Genomic DNA, 16469 nt, shown 5'->3' on the forward strand with positions numbered 1-16469 from the left:
TTTCCCATTTGTGGGCTTGCCCAATCTCTGATAGAAGGAAGGCAGCGAGAATTAGGTTATGTCAGGCAGTCAGGCTAGGAGATATCTGGCTATGTCAAGGGCAGAGAAAGCTAATCCATTGGTTAACGATTTCAGGAGAGCATAGGGCAGACCTGGCAATTCTGCCCCAATGGCGCAAGACAGCATAATGCACGTTTAGGGAGGAGGGCAAGAAGAACACGTTGCGGCAATTTAAACAGATCCTCTGTGCATTGGCAGCAGGATTTTTGGACTGGCCTACAAGCCAGTAAACCTCTCAGGTTGAGGAAATTCAGAAAACGGTCCTGGCTCCAGCACAACCCAGGCGTTATACTGAAGTGATCAGAGGTAAACGCGAGGCCAGACAGACAGCGAAAAGTCCGAGTTACTTTTCCTAAACAAAGCAAAGGGTCCATCTAATTGAGCAAAGATCTAAAAAGGAGTTTCAGGTTACCCTTTGTGACAGCAGGAAGGGACTTTGATCAGGAAGGTAAAAGAGACCAGCAGAGGGCTTGAGCGTCAACAATGCTATTTCGCAAAGAAGTTAAGTCAACTAACTTCTGCTAGAATTAGAGATTGAGAGTGATAAATTTCAATTGTGGCAGCCCTGGTGGGATGGTGGTGGGGTGATGATGAGCGTTATACATATGGTCTTTTTCCTGATGTGAGGTAATGTCACGGGGCGCTTCTTGGGTGTCTCCTAACAAGTATATAATTCAGTCTCTTTCGGGCTGTGGTGCTTTTAGGGATATGTTGGCTTGTTTCAGCCTAGCTGATTTGGGTCTGTGTCCATGGTGTGGCATATTGATGTCTTTCATGTTTTATATGTCTGTCATCATTATGATGAAAGACAATTAGACATAGTAAGGCAGCTCGGGTATATTGGGAGATTTGAATTTTAACTGGAAAAGCCAGGCCAAATAGTCAACTGTGGAAAACTTCATGAAGTATTTGGTTCTACAGAACCAATAGCATGTATAATGGGAGTTTGAGTTACCTGGGTGGGTTAGGTCCCTAACCCAACCCACCAGGTTGGTCTGGTGGTGAACACAACGTGTCTTTCCAAATCAGCTAATTTGGAAGTCGAGAGTTCCAGCGTTCAAGTCCTTTAAAGGCAGTTACTTTTATATGGATTTGAATACTCTCGACTACTTTTAAAAAATGCACTTTTAGTGCATTTTAAAATTAATTTTTAATTACTTTTCTTTCTTACTTTATTACTAATTCTTTATTACTTTTTAATTAATGTAAGCCATAATCAAAAACTTAAGATAATCTAATTATTAAAGAGATCTCTCCAATTATGAGCTCTGTTTGTTAGTTTGTTTAAGATGATGAATTATTAATATTGATATGTTTATTTACAGGATAAATTGCGTAATGTTTTTTTTTATAATTAAAAAAAAAAATAATATATAATTTTTATAATAGGTAAATTAATTTACCTGTTTTAAAATATGTTCATAAATAGCTGAATTTCCAAATAATGAAATCAGTCCGAAGAAAACGAATGTAACACCTATTATTAGTGTTAATTCTGAACCGTAATTTAAAAATTTTCTTCTGATGTTAGTGCTGCTATTGTTAACCAAGGTTGTATCTTTTAAATCCATTATTCCTGAAAATAATACATATATTAATAAATATCATAAAATTAAGAAGTTATAATACAAGAACAGTAATCTATAAAAGTAATTCACTTGTTGCATTACATATTTTTAGTTTCTGAAATTAGATGTAATGAAATAAGTAAAGTCAATGAAAAGAATGAATGAATGAATGGGTGATACCATTAAAAATTCTCATTGTGTTAATTTAGATTTCCTCTCCCACTTTCATTTTTGTTACATCTATTTAATCACTTCACCATATAAATAACAGTATCTTTCTATCTAATCTTATTTACTTCACTTCCAGTTGCATTTACACAAAACATTTTTGAGCATCACATCTGTACTACCCAACCAAATTTGATAGAACTTGCAAGATAGTTTCTATTTTGACCCCAGTTGGGTTTAAAGCCATTAAAAAATTTGCCCTAAAAGAGAGGAAATTCAAAATTCACAAACTATTGCTCTGCACTGATTAATCTTATTTTCTTATACATATTAAGTGTGACAAAATTGTTGATTCTTATGCTTCAAAACTGTTGAACCCTTGAGCCACAGAATTAAGATCTCTGATTATCCGGATTTAGCCTTCCAAAGATCAAAACATGTACTTAGTCTTCCATTAAAAGTGTTCAAATGTATCACGATGTGGCCCTTTTTTATGCATATACAGAGTATCAGTGTTGTTTTTTTATGTTTGTGGATTTGTGCTTTGCGTCAAAGGGATATTTAGCAGTTTGAGTACATTGCTAAAGAGGAATTTTAAATGTTCATTTTTTCTTTTTTAGGCTGCATCCTGTTTAACTGGTGTAGAATAGCCAAAACAGTAGTTCCATTTATACATTCTGAGGGTCTTGTGTTTATTTGGTGATTGTGTTTAGTGTGTAGTGATGCAGTTTTTTTTTTTTTATTCTAAAGCCCACATAGTATCCAGATTTTTTTAAATTTGAAAGTTATTTTTACCTTCCTTTGCTTTCTTTTTTTGCTTAGGAATGTGTCAGTGAATGTGCTGTTGTATATTTTTATGTTTACAAATTTGATAGTGCTAAATTTCACTGTTTGCTTGTTTGTTCTTCAGCAAACATGGATGTGTTGAGTAGTGTAAATCTTACTTAATATAGTAAATAATTTATGTGAGATGTTGTGAATATTAATGTGTTATTTTGATTTTTTGTTTTGTTTTGAGACATTTTTTTGTTTTGAGACTAAGAAAATTTATTTAATTGTTGTGTTTATTCAAATATTAAGTTTAATTTGTTGAATACTTTTTTCATCTACATTTTTAACATTGTCTTGTGTCGCTTTGGTACAAGAGTGTATCATCAATACTACTGTATCAGAATATTATTTTGTGAGCATGTTTCTTGTTTGTGAGTATCTGTGTTTCTTCTATTGTTGCAGAAAGAATTCTACCAGATTAGCAAAAACTGGAATCTATAGGAATGCCATCATATTATGTGCAATATCAATTATTTTGATTATAAAGTTAATTTGCTTTATAATGTTTTTTTATCTCAGAAATGAATTTTTGTGGGAGTTTACTGCGTTTCATTTTGTTTTTAACTGTGGTAAGTATTTGTATTATTGGACTATTAATGTATATAGGTTTTTTGCCAATGTTGTGTTAGAGTATATTGATATTTTTTTTATCTTATTTATGTGATCTATACTCATTTCAGGTGCACAACAGTATTTACATTTATATATTTTACGATAATGTTGTCCACATATCAGGTAAGTTTGTAGATAAGGAAAATTTTATAGTTTAAAACAGGACATACAGAAATACATGATTTGTGAGTTTTTGGAAAGGTTTGAAATGTGGTAGCTTCAGAGAGGATTTTTTTAGAAAACGTTTTATGTTATATATTGTAGTCGGTGCTTATGGTTTTACTGATTTGAATATTTCTTAATGGTTACATTTCTTATTTCAACATTTTTGGAAAAATAATAAAAATTGCAACATGTAAGAAATTACCTATGAAAATTTGTTACAAATAATTATGTATTTTCTCATTTTTGCTTCATCAAATGACAGAAATATGTACGCATCACTAGGCCTCCCTCTCTATTTTAGGCTAACCACCTCTCTATTTTATAAATAGTGTTTTTTCTGAGTAGCTCCTGTTGTTTAAATTATGGGAAATTTTATAAAAAAACTGCCTTAATATAAAAAAAAAATTAGTGGTTAAATACTAAAGACCTATATAACATTTATCAATATATAATTTGCATAAATAAATTAATTCAGTCTTTTTAGCGTTTGAAAACAGTTAAAAAAAAAATTAACTTTAAAAGATTTCATTTTCATGTTAACAAAAGCTTAATTACAATAAAGCAATCTTAAATAATGATCAGTGATGGGATTCATTTTATTGTTGTCATTATTTTTTTTATTTTCACACTCATTAAATTAAATTCACAAGAAACTATTGAAGGCTTGTTATTAATAATACAGGAAATAAATTAAAAAAATAACTGAAAATATCCTATAATTATTTTTGGTATAAAATTATTGTCAGTATTTTTTTGTTAACTATAACAAAGAAGTATCTATGAGTATTAGTAGTCTATTATAAAGATTTATAGTGATTAAAATTATTATTTTTTTACACATAATCTATACTATTAAAAGATGAAGAGGGTTTTTCTTTGATCAGGATAAACAAAAAACCTACTCGATCAATTGCAACCAAATTTTTACTCATGTTTTTTGGCATAACTGAGAAGGATTTTAGGTATATTTCATCTCAAAGAACCAACTGATCGATCGCTTTTAAATTTTCAGGATACATTTTTATTATACCATGGAAGGTTTTAAGCCAGAGACCAAGGCCCTAGTTCATTTGAAGGTTAAATTATTAAAAATATTGATTATTTCTTCACCCTCAAGAAAGATGAAATTGTAAATTAAAGATATTCATTAAGAAAAATAAAGATTAATCCTTTTACTTCATTATTAAATTTCTGCCTCCATTACATAGAAATAAGTTGTGAATTTTTCACCATTAAAGGTGTATTTTAGTTGCCTACTATTATTATTATTATTATTATTATTATTATTATTATTATTATACTACTATTATTCTGTCTTTTGTAATTTAGTTTCTTTCTCAGGTTTGTATAAAGTTTGAATACTTGAACTGTTATTTATTAGTATTATTCTCACATTCATGAGAATAACAAACAGTGCGGGGAGAGTCCCACACTAGGTAGATGGGAATAGTGACTGAAGCGAGCTCTGTGGGTGTTCAAGGCGCCATCCTCCTGCATCATGGGAATGGCGAGCGAAGGGCTGTGGCCCTGGGGTAGGCCCCTTGGCCCCGAGGGACTTCTGAGTTGGCTCTGGGGTTTTGCCTGGGCCAACCTGGGACCTGAGGATCAAGGTTCTAGGTAGATGAGCTGGCTAGTCCTGCATGTAGGACCATACTCGTTAATTATTCTTATTATAATTAATTTTTTTAACATTTATAAAAACTTAGTAATTGTCCAGGTACTAGTAAATATCTGTTACATATAAGATAACTTTAGTAAAAAAAACATGAAAATTGTTTAAAGATTTATTTTGTGAAATCTTGTCTCCAACAATTCCTTATATATTTTTCTAAAGATGTTGCCAATAAAAAACTGTTTTTGCAAGAAGGGTTTTTTATTCCATTTAAAGAACAGCTTAAAATTATATCTGCTTTAATTTCAACCTCCTGAAAGTTTTATCCTTTCAGTTTCGTACAGTTGAACCCCACTGGTATCCATTCAAAATAATTCTAGGAAAGATATTTCTAATTAATTTTTTTCATTGAAATACTTTGCTAAGTAGTTGGATATAAAATTAGTTAGATAATTAAGACCAACACAATAGAAATCACTTTTTTCTTCAGTATAATGCAAATCATAAAGACATTATGAAAAAACATATTTTTAGAAATCTGTAAGTAAATCATTAAATTCAAGTTATACTTTTAAGCTGTTCATATCAATGAGCAAATTTTTATTAGCTATCTTAATTAAGGCATATTCCCAGTTACCGATATATAGTGATAATGAAAATTGAAATTTTGTTAGATGTGAAAATGCCAAGCCTGACTGGAATCTAAACCCAAACCTTATGGATAAGAAGCCTTCCATCTCTGCCTTCTAGATAAAAGCCAATATAAATACTAAAGTTTAGTATATTTAAGTTAAATTCTACTGTTAGTAATGGATGAACTCAGTGTTAACAAATCCTCAAATTTTGCTCAAATCCTCAAATATAATCTCATAGAAAAACTACAAATCACATAGTTAATGAATTGATTAAAGCTTATTTGGAATTTGAACTAAAATAAAAATAGTTTTAAAATAAAGTAAAAATCTGCAATCAACTGTTGATGGAAAAGATGCTAGTGAAAATACTTTGTTGAGTATTAGGGAAAAGTATATTTATCAAGTTACAACTTAATTAATATGACTAACATAATTTTACTCAAGTTAAATATATATTTTAAATTTGAATTCAGAGCTCTAGCAATATTTAAAATAAATACATCAGATCAATGTTTCAAGCCAGTACTTACACCTTTCAAAAGTGATCATTTACTTCATATATATTTTTAATGAAGCAATAAAAAATGTACCAAAGTATTTGAGAACATGATGCATATTGAAAAATTTTGAAAAACTGAAGAATAAGACAGTTGTTAGAATAAAAACAATGATTAGTTATGATAAAAAAGAATGATTAGTTATGGCTGAACAATTTGCAGCTCAGTTAAGTTCTTCTACATACTATACAGTTCTTGAGATGGAGAAGGGTTTAGCTTAGGAAAGCCTAAGCCTGGTTTCCGGGTGAATTTTTATTATTGAGAAAAATAATTTTTTGCTGTGTCTTGCATCCTGGTCAGGCATTGCATTTTCGTATGCTACAAAATTCATTTCCATATTCCCATGTACAAGCTTTAAAATAAATTTAAGGGGAATTATTTTTCTAAATATTCTTTGTAAATAATTTTTAATCAGTTTTAGAAAAAGTAGGAGTTTTCATTCCTTCTAACATGGCAAAACCACCTCGCCTATCAAAAATGTAGCTTTGTATCTTAAGACTTAACTTGCCATTTCCTTTAATATGTTCATTTTTTATTTAGAGCCTTCTGAGACATTCCGCGCATCTAGGTTAGTGTTTTCATTTCCATCACATCTATCCTCATCCTTGTAATTGTCCAAGTAATTTGTCATTGTCAAATTCATCAAAGTTTTATACATTTTTCCTTTCATCTTCCTGTTACTTTCTTATCATACAGTATACTTCTTAGCTTTCTCCAATTCAAATATCCATGTTATATTCTGTGCACTGTTAACCCTTGAATCTTCTGTAAGTTTGATTCAAATATTTGCTGCCGCTAACTTTTCACTCCATATTTTCATAAATAATTCATTCTCTTCTTTCATTACTGTATATAATCTGTTTTCGATCTGCTATTATTCTTTCTCCTTTCTTCCCAGAATTCTTTTTTAAAATTAATTAAATAAGTCATTTCATAAATCTAAAAAAAAGTTATTCCTAAAAATATTAAAATGTTATTGAATCAGAGCAATTAAAATGTGATGTTTTAATAGACATTTTAACCAGTTAAAATTAAATAACTGTTTTAGTGGGTTTGAAAATATCTTCGAACATCACAGGACAGTTATAATAACAGGACTAAATCTGATTAGTCTGGCCATTGGTTTGGATTGTGTTAATTAAACATATCTAAATTAACTTAATTTTATTTTAAGTAAAAACTTATTATTATTATATTGTTTAGATAATAATTATACTGTATGTATATATTTATTTATATATATATATATATAAATTAATAAATAAAAATATATATATATTATATTACAGCTGAATATATTTTTCTTATTAATTAAAGTAATAATTATTATATAAGCTTAAATTTAATTTGGATAACCTTCAATGTACAATTGAAACCATTAATAGTAAATAAAATTATATAACTTATTTAAAATTATAATAATAATAGTGATTCTAATCTTATGGTAGTCATATAATTTTCTTGTATAGTTAACAACTTCTTTTTAAAAGTATCATGTTAAATTGACTGTGAATGAATATCTCATTTTTTAAGAAAGGAAAATGCAACAAATGAATGTTTTGTTTTCAGGGAAATAAAAAATAGAAATTATTTTTTTAATTTTAATATATTTGAGTAAGTAATGTATAGGTGTGTTAACAAACCTTGAAACAAGGTAATATTCTTTCTAGACTTATATGGTGTGTATTACGTTAGTTACAGTTTTCCTTCAAAGATTATTAGGCTTAATTACAATTAATTACAAATTAGAGTTATTTATAATTAATTTATAACTTATATAAATTTTCAACCAGATCATAATGAAGAGTGAATGGTAAACACAGGAAATATAAGTATAAAAAAATTAGCCCTAATTTATTTTTATTACTATTTGTATCTTATCTTTGTCAATGAGTTTGAATGTTAATTTGATTCAAATAATGTAAAATAACAAAGATGCTTTTATTTTATATTATTTAAACACTTCTCTGTTAACATACAATTTCATTGTATTACTAAAATAAAAATAACTAGTAACTTTGTTTTTTAATTGTCTGGACCAAGTGTTAGTGTAAGTTTTTCAAGTACCAGTAATTTTCTAACTAAGAGCTAATTCAGTCAAAATTTTTATTATTTTTTAAACTCTTTTATTCAGGTTTGAGTAAGAAATGGACTTATTCAACTTAGTCATTATCTACGTAGCTTCTGGGACATGGAGGTTTAAGGAACAGATTACTGTGACGTGTACCGGTCTCAGTGTGGCAAAGAGGTGGCTTGGGAAGTCCCTTTCCAAGCAAGGGTATACTCCCTAGTCCTGCTTGTGTTCTTTTCAGAATGAGGGCCATGATCTGTGGTTCTTAGGAACCGATCCAGAAGCGGGTAAGAGGTACAAAGAGCAAGAGGATAATATAGAAGGTCTCCAGCTGCTGTAGTTCGCTGCAGGTAGCAATTGCATTTGCAGGCTTAACCAAATTCTAAAGTTGGAGGAAGACTATAAGCAATGTCTAGAATTCAGGGTAGTGAGGCTAGGGTAACTCTGGCCATAATAGAGGACGACATGATAGTTAAATCCGGGCAGAAGAGGAGGGTGGAAATTCTTTTCTTCACCTCAGATTCAGATAGTGAGGGCTTCGAGATGTATGTAGGGATATCCACCCAGAAAGAAAGAGGCAACTCATTGGTCGAAAAGTTTCAAGAAGCGCAGGGTAGACCTGGCAGTTCTGTCCAGCTTCTTGTTGCAACCCAACAGAATATCGACAATTTGTTGAATTTTGTAGAAGGCCCCACAGTGTTAGTTCAGGAGTGAGGAGTAGAATTTTGCCCAGGCTTAAACACGTTAGGAGAAGGTTTGGCAGAAGGTTTTGATAAGTTGGCCTCCCAGCCCGTGGAGATCAAAGTAGTACAGGTAGTGGTTTCAACTCCTGTACAACTGAGGTGTAAGCTGAAGTTGTGCAGGGCAAGTGTGAAGCTAGCCAAACCTCGAAGCAACCCGACGTGATCTTCATAAAGAAGACTGTGGGTCTACTAAAACTAGTAGACAACTCAAAGAGGACTTCCAGGTTGCCCTTTGTGGCAGCAGGAAGAATTTGAAGATTACGGAAATTAAAGAGAGCAGTAAGGGTCTGGTAGTGGTTGCCAACGGTAAGGAGACTGTCCAAGTCATCGTGGAGTCTTCTGCAGTGAAAAAGCTTGAGGTCAACCGGGTCAACCTTGACCTCACGCTTACACTTTGACGTAAGCATAGGCCCCGGGTCATGGTCTACAACATTGACCGGCGGCTATCTGATGAGGATATTCTGTCCATTGTTCAGGAACAGATCACCAAACTGGATGACGGCGAATTTAAGAAAGAGTGTAGGCTACTCTTCAAGACTAGAAAACATGATGCCCAGCAGTATTACAGTGTTTTTGAACTTGGTGCTGGTCTCTTTAAGAAGTTTGTGTCTGAGGATAGGTTGTATGTCGATCTAACGTCCTGTTGCGTCAAGGAATATGTTGACGTGCAAAGATGCTTCAAGTGCTGTCATTTTGGCCACAGTACCAAGTTATGTAATTATGTGTCAGTCTGTGCGCATTGTGGCGATGATCACAAGCATGATGACTGTCTGCAGAAAGCCAAGTCTCCATCCTGCAACTGTAAAAGATTGCGCAGAGAATGCAGACACTTGGTCAACAGTAAGGACTGTGGCTGTTATTTACATGTGGTAGAATTGTACTTCAATTCCCTGGATAATTAGGACTCCTTTGAATGCTTGATGTTTGTACGTAGTGCTAGATGAATAAGTGTTGTGAATCTCGGGGTTGCTTTTCGCAGTGCCCATCTATAGAAGGTGATCTACCAGGTTGTGCAGTTTCTAAGGTTTCTTAGTAATTTATTATGATCTATCCATTCTTTGATGCTGAGGGCTTTTAATTTTTAGGTTTAATGAGATTGCCAAATTGCTTCTTTGTCATAGTTAGGTGATAAATTCTGTGGGCACTTTTTATGGGCTGTCAACCCTGTTCACAGGAATGCTTTTGCATCAGAAACAGATGGATTTTAACTTTTAGTTGCGTTGGCCTCAGTCTTTGACTGAGGGCGGCTGTCTGTATAGTAATAGGGGACCTGGTAGAGTTTTACTTTTCTGCAGTTTCTACCGCTGTGATGCTTCAAAAATGATTACTTGGCTAGTTTACTTCGCCTCATACCCTACGCTGGCCATTGCGGGTTCATTTTAGTGGTAGTATCAGGTGACTAGGGCACCACCCAGACATTTGATTGGCCAGAGATAGGTGTGCTTGGCACCTAGTCCCGGTTAGATATTAATACATCAAGTTTGAATGGGGATCATGCTCAGGAGTGTGATTTCACTTTCCCAGGTACGGATACTAATTTAGCATGGCAGTTCTTGGTTGAATTGGAGTGAACAGTAGTTACTTACGATCAACTTTTAGTTCATCAAAGCGAGCCTCAACTTTGGAGCTGAAGTGGGAGACTAGAGGTTATACTCAGCTCTGGACAGTTCTCTGGGATTATGTTTTAGTTTGGTTTGGACTAATCACTAAATTATTATTGCTATCAAAGCATGGTTTTGTAAGCGGCATATGTGTTTAGGTGGCAGCACCCGGGGTCTTCATGCTTCCACGAGTTGGTAGAGTAGTTCTAGAGGGCTACGTGGTAGTGCTAATAGGTGTCCTTTGCTTTCGGATAAAGGTGTAAGACAGGGCGGAATTTACTGTTGGGAATGCCTCCTGAGGCATTCACATCAGTGGATCTCACTGAGGCCGGCTGATGACTGTGGAATGTGATCAGTTTGAGGGCTAGAAAATGTCCTCTGATTTTGCCAATAATAGCTAGAAACAGAGGGGGAGGTGTGGAAATCAGACATGTCACAAGGCGGGTGTTCTTCTCGCTGGGGGGAATTGTGATGTCCTTTTCTATTCTCTTATTCTCTTCTTCATTTTTATACGACCGTTCTGTTTCATTTAATTTCCACCACCCAAGCAGTTTAATTTTTGAAAGTGAGTGGGTGGTTGAAAAGAAATGAAGGAGAAGGAGGTTTATCAAAGTAAAAGAGGGAGATGGTAGGGGGAAGCTAACCTCAACGTCCACGGCAGGCAACTGTGCATCTACATAGAGAACTACTACAGAACATAATGTATTTGTTAAAGCAAATGTATAATCTTACAATTAACATAACATCCACTTAATTTAATTAATATCATCGTATGATACTATCTGGTAATATTTTAATTAAATTATAGTCGATTAAATAAAATTTAATTAATTATCTAATAAATAGACTTCTGAACACTTTTTTTTTTAGATATTAAATGAAAACAAAGTTTAAATAACAATTATTCCTACAAATAAAATAATAAACTATTTCTTTTAATGTTATTTAGTAATAATAGTGAATAATAATAAAAATATACGGTAATATAACTTCCCACCCGAACCTTATCAGCAGTAGTTAGTGGAAACCAATAAATTGGGGTAAAAAACCCTGTTTTTTTATGTTTGACATAGTGTAACTTTGTTAAATAGGTAATAAACTCATAAAATAAACAAAACTTGTACAGAATTTAATTCTGAACAAAATGGTGAAAGATAAGTTGAATAAAACAAAGAAAAGTTAGAAAAATTTAAATTTTATTTAGAAACAGTACATTACTACATTTGTCAGAAAAATACTTTTCTAATGTAACCAAAAAAAAACAAAACTTTTTTTATCTGCTTTGTGTCTCAGTGCTACAGGAATATCTTCATGCACAATACTAGATGCATAAGTGAAATAATCAGGATAAATGGCATGCATGACTAAAAGAAAAATCCTAAATACAGGGTCATTCACGGGAACCGGATGTTTTTAAAATAATCATAAAAAATTGAATATTTGCTTTAAAAAAGTTTTATCGGTACTGAAACACTTGTTAAATAAAAGCATTTGTTGCTTACTCATGAACGAAAAATTATGTCCGGCAAGTGATGTCCATTTTGGGCAATACGTTGTCGTAGCCTTTCACGGTAACTGGCCTCAATTCTTTGCAGCATGTCTACATCAATCTGGGTGACGTGATGACGAATTGCGATCTTTAGGTCCTCCAATGTACGCGGTTTATTACCGTACACACGCGATTTCAGAAACCCCCACAGAAAAAAATCACAACTACTCAAGTCGGGGGACCGAGGGGTCCAAGGAATGTCGCCGAATCTGGAAACGATCCGTCCCGGAAACAAGTTACGAAGAACAGCCATCGTTGCCTTCGCTGTGTGCGCTGTAGCTCCATCCTGCTGGAATAACACATTTTGAAAATCGATTTCCCGGTTTCGTAACTCAGGGATGAAAAACGTATTCAACATCGCAATGTAACGATCAGCTGTTACAGTTACGGCAGCGTCATTTTCTTCAAAAAAATATGGTCCAATAACACCGACCTTTCCCATTGAACACCAGAGCTTGACCTCTATTGAGCTATTGCTCACCTTTGGGCTATGAAGTGGTCTCTCGTGAAGCTGATGTGGGTTTCTTTCTGCCCAATACCGGCAATTCTGTTTGTTGACGAAGCCATTCAGATGAAAATGGGCTTCGTCACTCATTAACAATAACAAATTTTCATTTTCTTCAAAAACGGTAAGCATTTGTCGACAAAATTGTAATCGCTGCGTGAAATCTTGCTCGTTTAACTGCTGCACGACGGCTACCTTGTAAGGATGGAAATGCAAGTCTGTATGCAGAATTCGTATTACCGTACTTGTGCTCATTTGAAGCGCTGCTGAATGCCTCTGAATAGAGCGGCGTGGGCTTCTGACAATGGCTTCCTTTACTCGTTCGATGTTCTCCGGAGTGCAAGCAGTTCGTCGGGGACCCGGTGGTTTTTTCTTCAATATTGAACCGCTTGTTCGAAGGTTGTTTACCCGTCGCAATATTGTGTTACGAGAAGGGACACTTGCATGGATATTAAACTGACGGCGGAAATCTCGCTGAACAGCAGTTACGGATTCGTCATTTCGTACAAAACTGTCATACGCGTACAGGCGTTGGTCTAGCGTCCACGGCTCCATCTCAACGACTAAAATGTAAATGCTATGAACAAATGAAACGTCAGACACCAGTCACGTGCCCCTCCTACCATGGACGCCCGAGTACAACCCACTTCAAAAACATCAGGTTCCCGTGAATGACCCTATATAAGTAAAATTTATAATAAGCGATCAAGAAATACTTATACTTTAGTAATACTTTCTTGATCACTTAATGTATATCTTTTTTCATTATTGCTGCAAATGCTGTAATCGCTCTTTCCTTCACAATTTGTTAACAGAAAATAAGAAGAAATTTCCATTTTTAATAAGTAAAACTTTTCTCTAATAGTTACATTATTTCATCTACATCTCAACTAATCATTTTTGGGTAATTGTCCTTACTACTTATTTCACAACTTATTCTTGTTTTAATTATTCCAAGGTAACACATTGATGAAGCTACAAATATCTTAATATCATTCTTCTCCTGTTTTTGTACTTGCAAAAAAAGAACAGCCCCTTTCAAAACCGTGTGAAAGATCTTATTATTTTTACGCATTTGTCCTTATGCAGCAGTATCACATGGATTATTTTAACACTTACTGTAAATACCTCTTGTTTTAAATATCATACATCATGTTTTAATTTACTTATATTTTAATTTTATATTATTTATTTTTTAAATTATACATATAATATTTCTTTATATAGAGGTGTATCACGAAGTTCTCCTGGGAATTTTATAACCTGTTCTACTAGTGAAAATAATGCTGAAAGTTCATATAAGCCAAATGTTCTAAAATGCTTTGTTTGTAAGTTTATGGCTAGTGAAAGATTTCGCTCGATTTCAGCTACCCTGGTGAAATGAGGTTGTACAAAATTTTTAGGATGTTAATTAAGGAGCAGAATCAGTGATTTCTTATGCTTTTTGATCTGAAAAATTGAATAAAATAGGTCCTAGAACCATATCTACAGTAATTTTTTAGAAATTTGGGGTGAAAAACAATAAATTGGAGTAAAAAATTGTGTTTTTTATGTTTGACATACTATACAACTTTGTTAAATGAGTAATAAACACATAAAACTTTTAAAGAAAACTTGTGGAAAATGTAATTCTGAACATAATGGTGTAAGATAAGTTGAATAAAACAAAGAAAAGTTAGAAAAATTTGAATTTTACTACATTTGTCAGAAAAGTACTTATTTAAACATAAAAACCAAAATTTTTTTATCTGCTTTGTGTCTCAGTGCTACAGGAATATCTTCATGCAGTTGCAGCAATTCTTTTTGAAGAAAATGCAAGTAGACTTCAGCATTTAAGCAGCCAGGTAATATGAACGGACCAAACAGCTGATCGTGAAGAAGGCTGTGCTATACATTGACGCTAATTCAGTGTTGAAAATTGCCTTCCACCATTTCATGAGGATTTATTTCTGCCTGTGTATGCTCATTACGAAAGTCGTTGACACAATCTTGAGTGAAATTTGCATAGTCAGTTGTCGATTTGAATTTCATCAGCTGCAGAACTCCAGCCGAAGTGGACCATGTCCTAGGGGTGTAGATGCTGAACTGTCTATTTATGATATAAAGATAAAACTTGTTTTGTTTAAGTGTCCTTCATACCATTAAATGCACAAAACTCCGATCTGGTTAGAAAGAGGTAATGTACTGATGCCTGGAAAAGAGATCATGTACTTACACCTGGACCACACCGAACTGCATCGATAATAATTTCATCGATATTTTTTTGCCAACTTTGAAATAATCATTTTTCAAATAATTTATTACATTTCTGTCATTAATAAAAAACTATTATCTAAGTCATTTTTATTTATTTTTTTATTTTACAATTGTGTAATTTCCATTTTTTTTTTTTTTCATTTTTTTAACAGTAAATTTTGTTTTTACAAATTTTTTACATAGAAAAATAAATATATTTCATTTAAATAAGTACTTTTCTAATAAATGTAGTAATGTACTGTTTCTAAGTAAAATTCAAAATTTTCTAACTTTTCTTTGTTTTATTCAACTTATCTTTCACCATTCTGTTCAGAATTAAATTCTGTACAAGATTTGTTTAAATATTTTATAAGTTTATTACCTATTTAACAAAGTTACAGTACGTCAAACATAAAAAAACAGGGTTTTTTACCCCAATTTATTGGTTTCCACCCTATATTTCTCAAAAACTACTGCAGATAAGGTTCTGGGAACTATTTTATTCAAGTTTTCAGGATGAAACCCATAAGAAGTTACTGATTTTACTCCTTAATTAACAAACTAAACATTTCAGCCTCATTTCACCAGGGTATCTGAAATTGAGCCTAATCTTTCACTAGCTGTAACTCGCAAGCGAAGCATTTTAGGACATATGAATGTATGAATTTCTTCCACTATTTTTGCAAGTAGAATAGGTTATGAAAGTCCAGAGAGAACTTTGTGATACACTGCGTAAATCTTTCATGATTAATGTATTTATTTTTCAAGAAGATTATAATTTAAATAAAATTTTTTCATTCAGAATAGTAATAATTCAATATGGTTTTGTTTAAAATTTTATTACTTATTTTTAATTTTGTGATAAATCCTCTTTGTAATAAAATTATACAGTGTAACATAGAAAAAAAATTACAAATAGAAAGCAGCTAGACTAAAGAAAACGTTTAAAGATGACAATGTTCTTACTGATTGTGCATTGCCCCCACTTCAAGATCAAGTTTGTTGTTATTCCTTAAATGGATTTCACATCTCATGTCCCATAAGTTTGTAATTTATATAATCATTTAATTGATGGTGAGTATCCCCCTATATCTGACGTATACCAACACATAACACTTCCTCTTCTTTATTATTTGACCCACATGAAAACAAATTCTTTCTGTAATATTTAACACTGTTTTCTATAAATTTAAATATGTTTTTTTTCTTTTTCTTCTTGTTTATTGCACAATAATCTTTGTGTAGGTATTTAATTTATTCTAAAAATAAACTTGTATGTATTCATTGTTAATAAATGGTAAAGAAAAAATGTATTTTGTAAAATAAAGATCACAAATTATCTTATATAAATTCATAAAAAAATAATTGTATTTATTCATTACAATTAAATTCAGGTTAGCACCCAGTTATTCTTTTTGTAATGAAAATGAGGGAAGAATTTGGGAGCTTATGAAAAATACTAAATCTGACTGGGATTTGAACCTAAAACCTTCCAGAAGAAAATTGAATTTACTATTATCCTGTAATAGATGATTTCAATTAATAGAACAATATATA

At 32.4% G+C, this 16469-nt stretch overlaps 1 protein-coding gene across 1 annotated transcript in view; it reads right to left on the reverse strand.

The window, feature by feature from the left end:
• LOC142326715 (protein croquemort-like) overlaps positions 1 to 16469 on the reverse strand; it is a 121347-nt gene that overhangs the window by 40712 nt on the left and 64166 nt on the right. Inside the window, exon 2 of the mRNA XM_075369361.1 lies at positions 1464 to 1636. Coding sequence (XP_075225476.1) covers positions 1464 to 1631 — 168 coding nt within the window. The 5' untranslated portion in view covers positions 1632 to 1636. The remainder of the gene's footprint in view (positions 1 to 1463; positions 1637 to 16469) is intronic.

This window comes from Lycorma delicatula, chromosome 6 (assembly GCF_047948215.1).
Source record: "Lycorma delicatula isolate Av1 chromosome 6, ASM4794821v1, whole genome shotgun sequence".
NCBI classification, from domain to species: domain Eukaryota; kingdom Metazoa; phylum Arthropoda; class Insecta; order Hemiptera; family Fulgoridae; genus Lycorma; species Lycorma delicatula.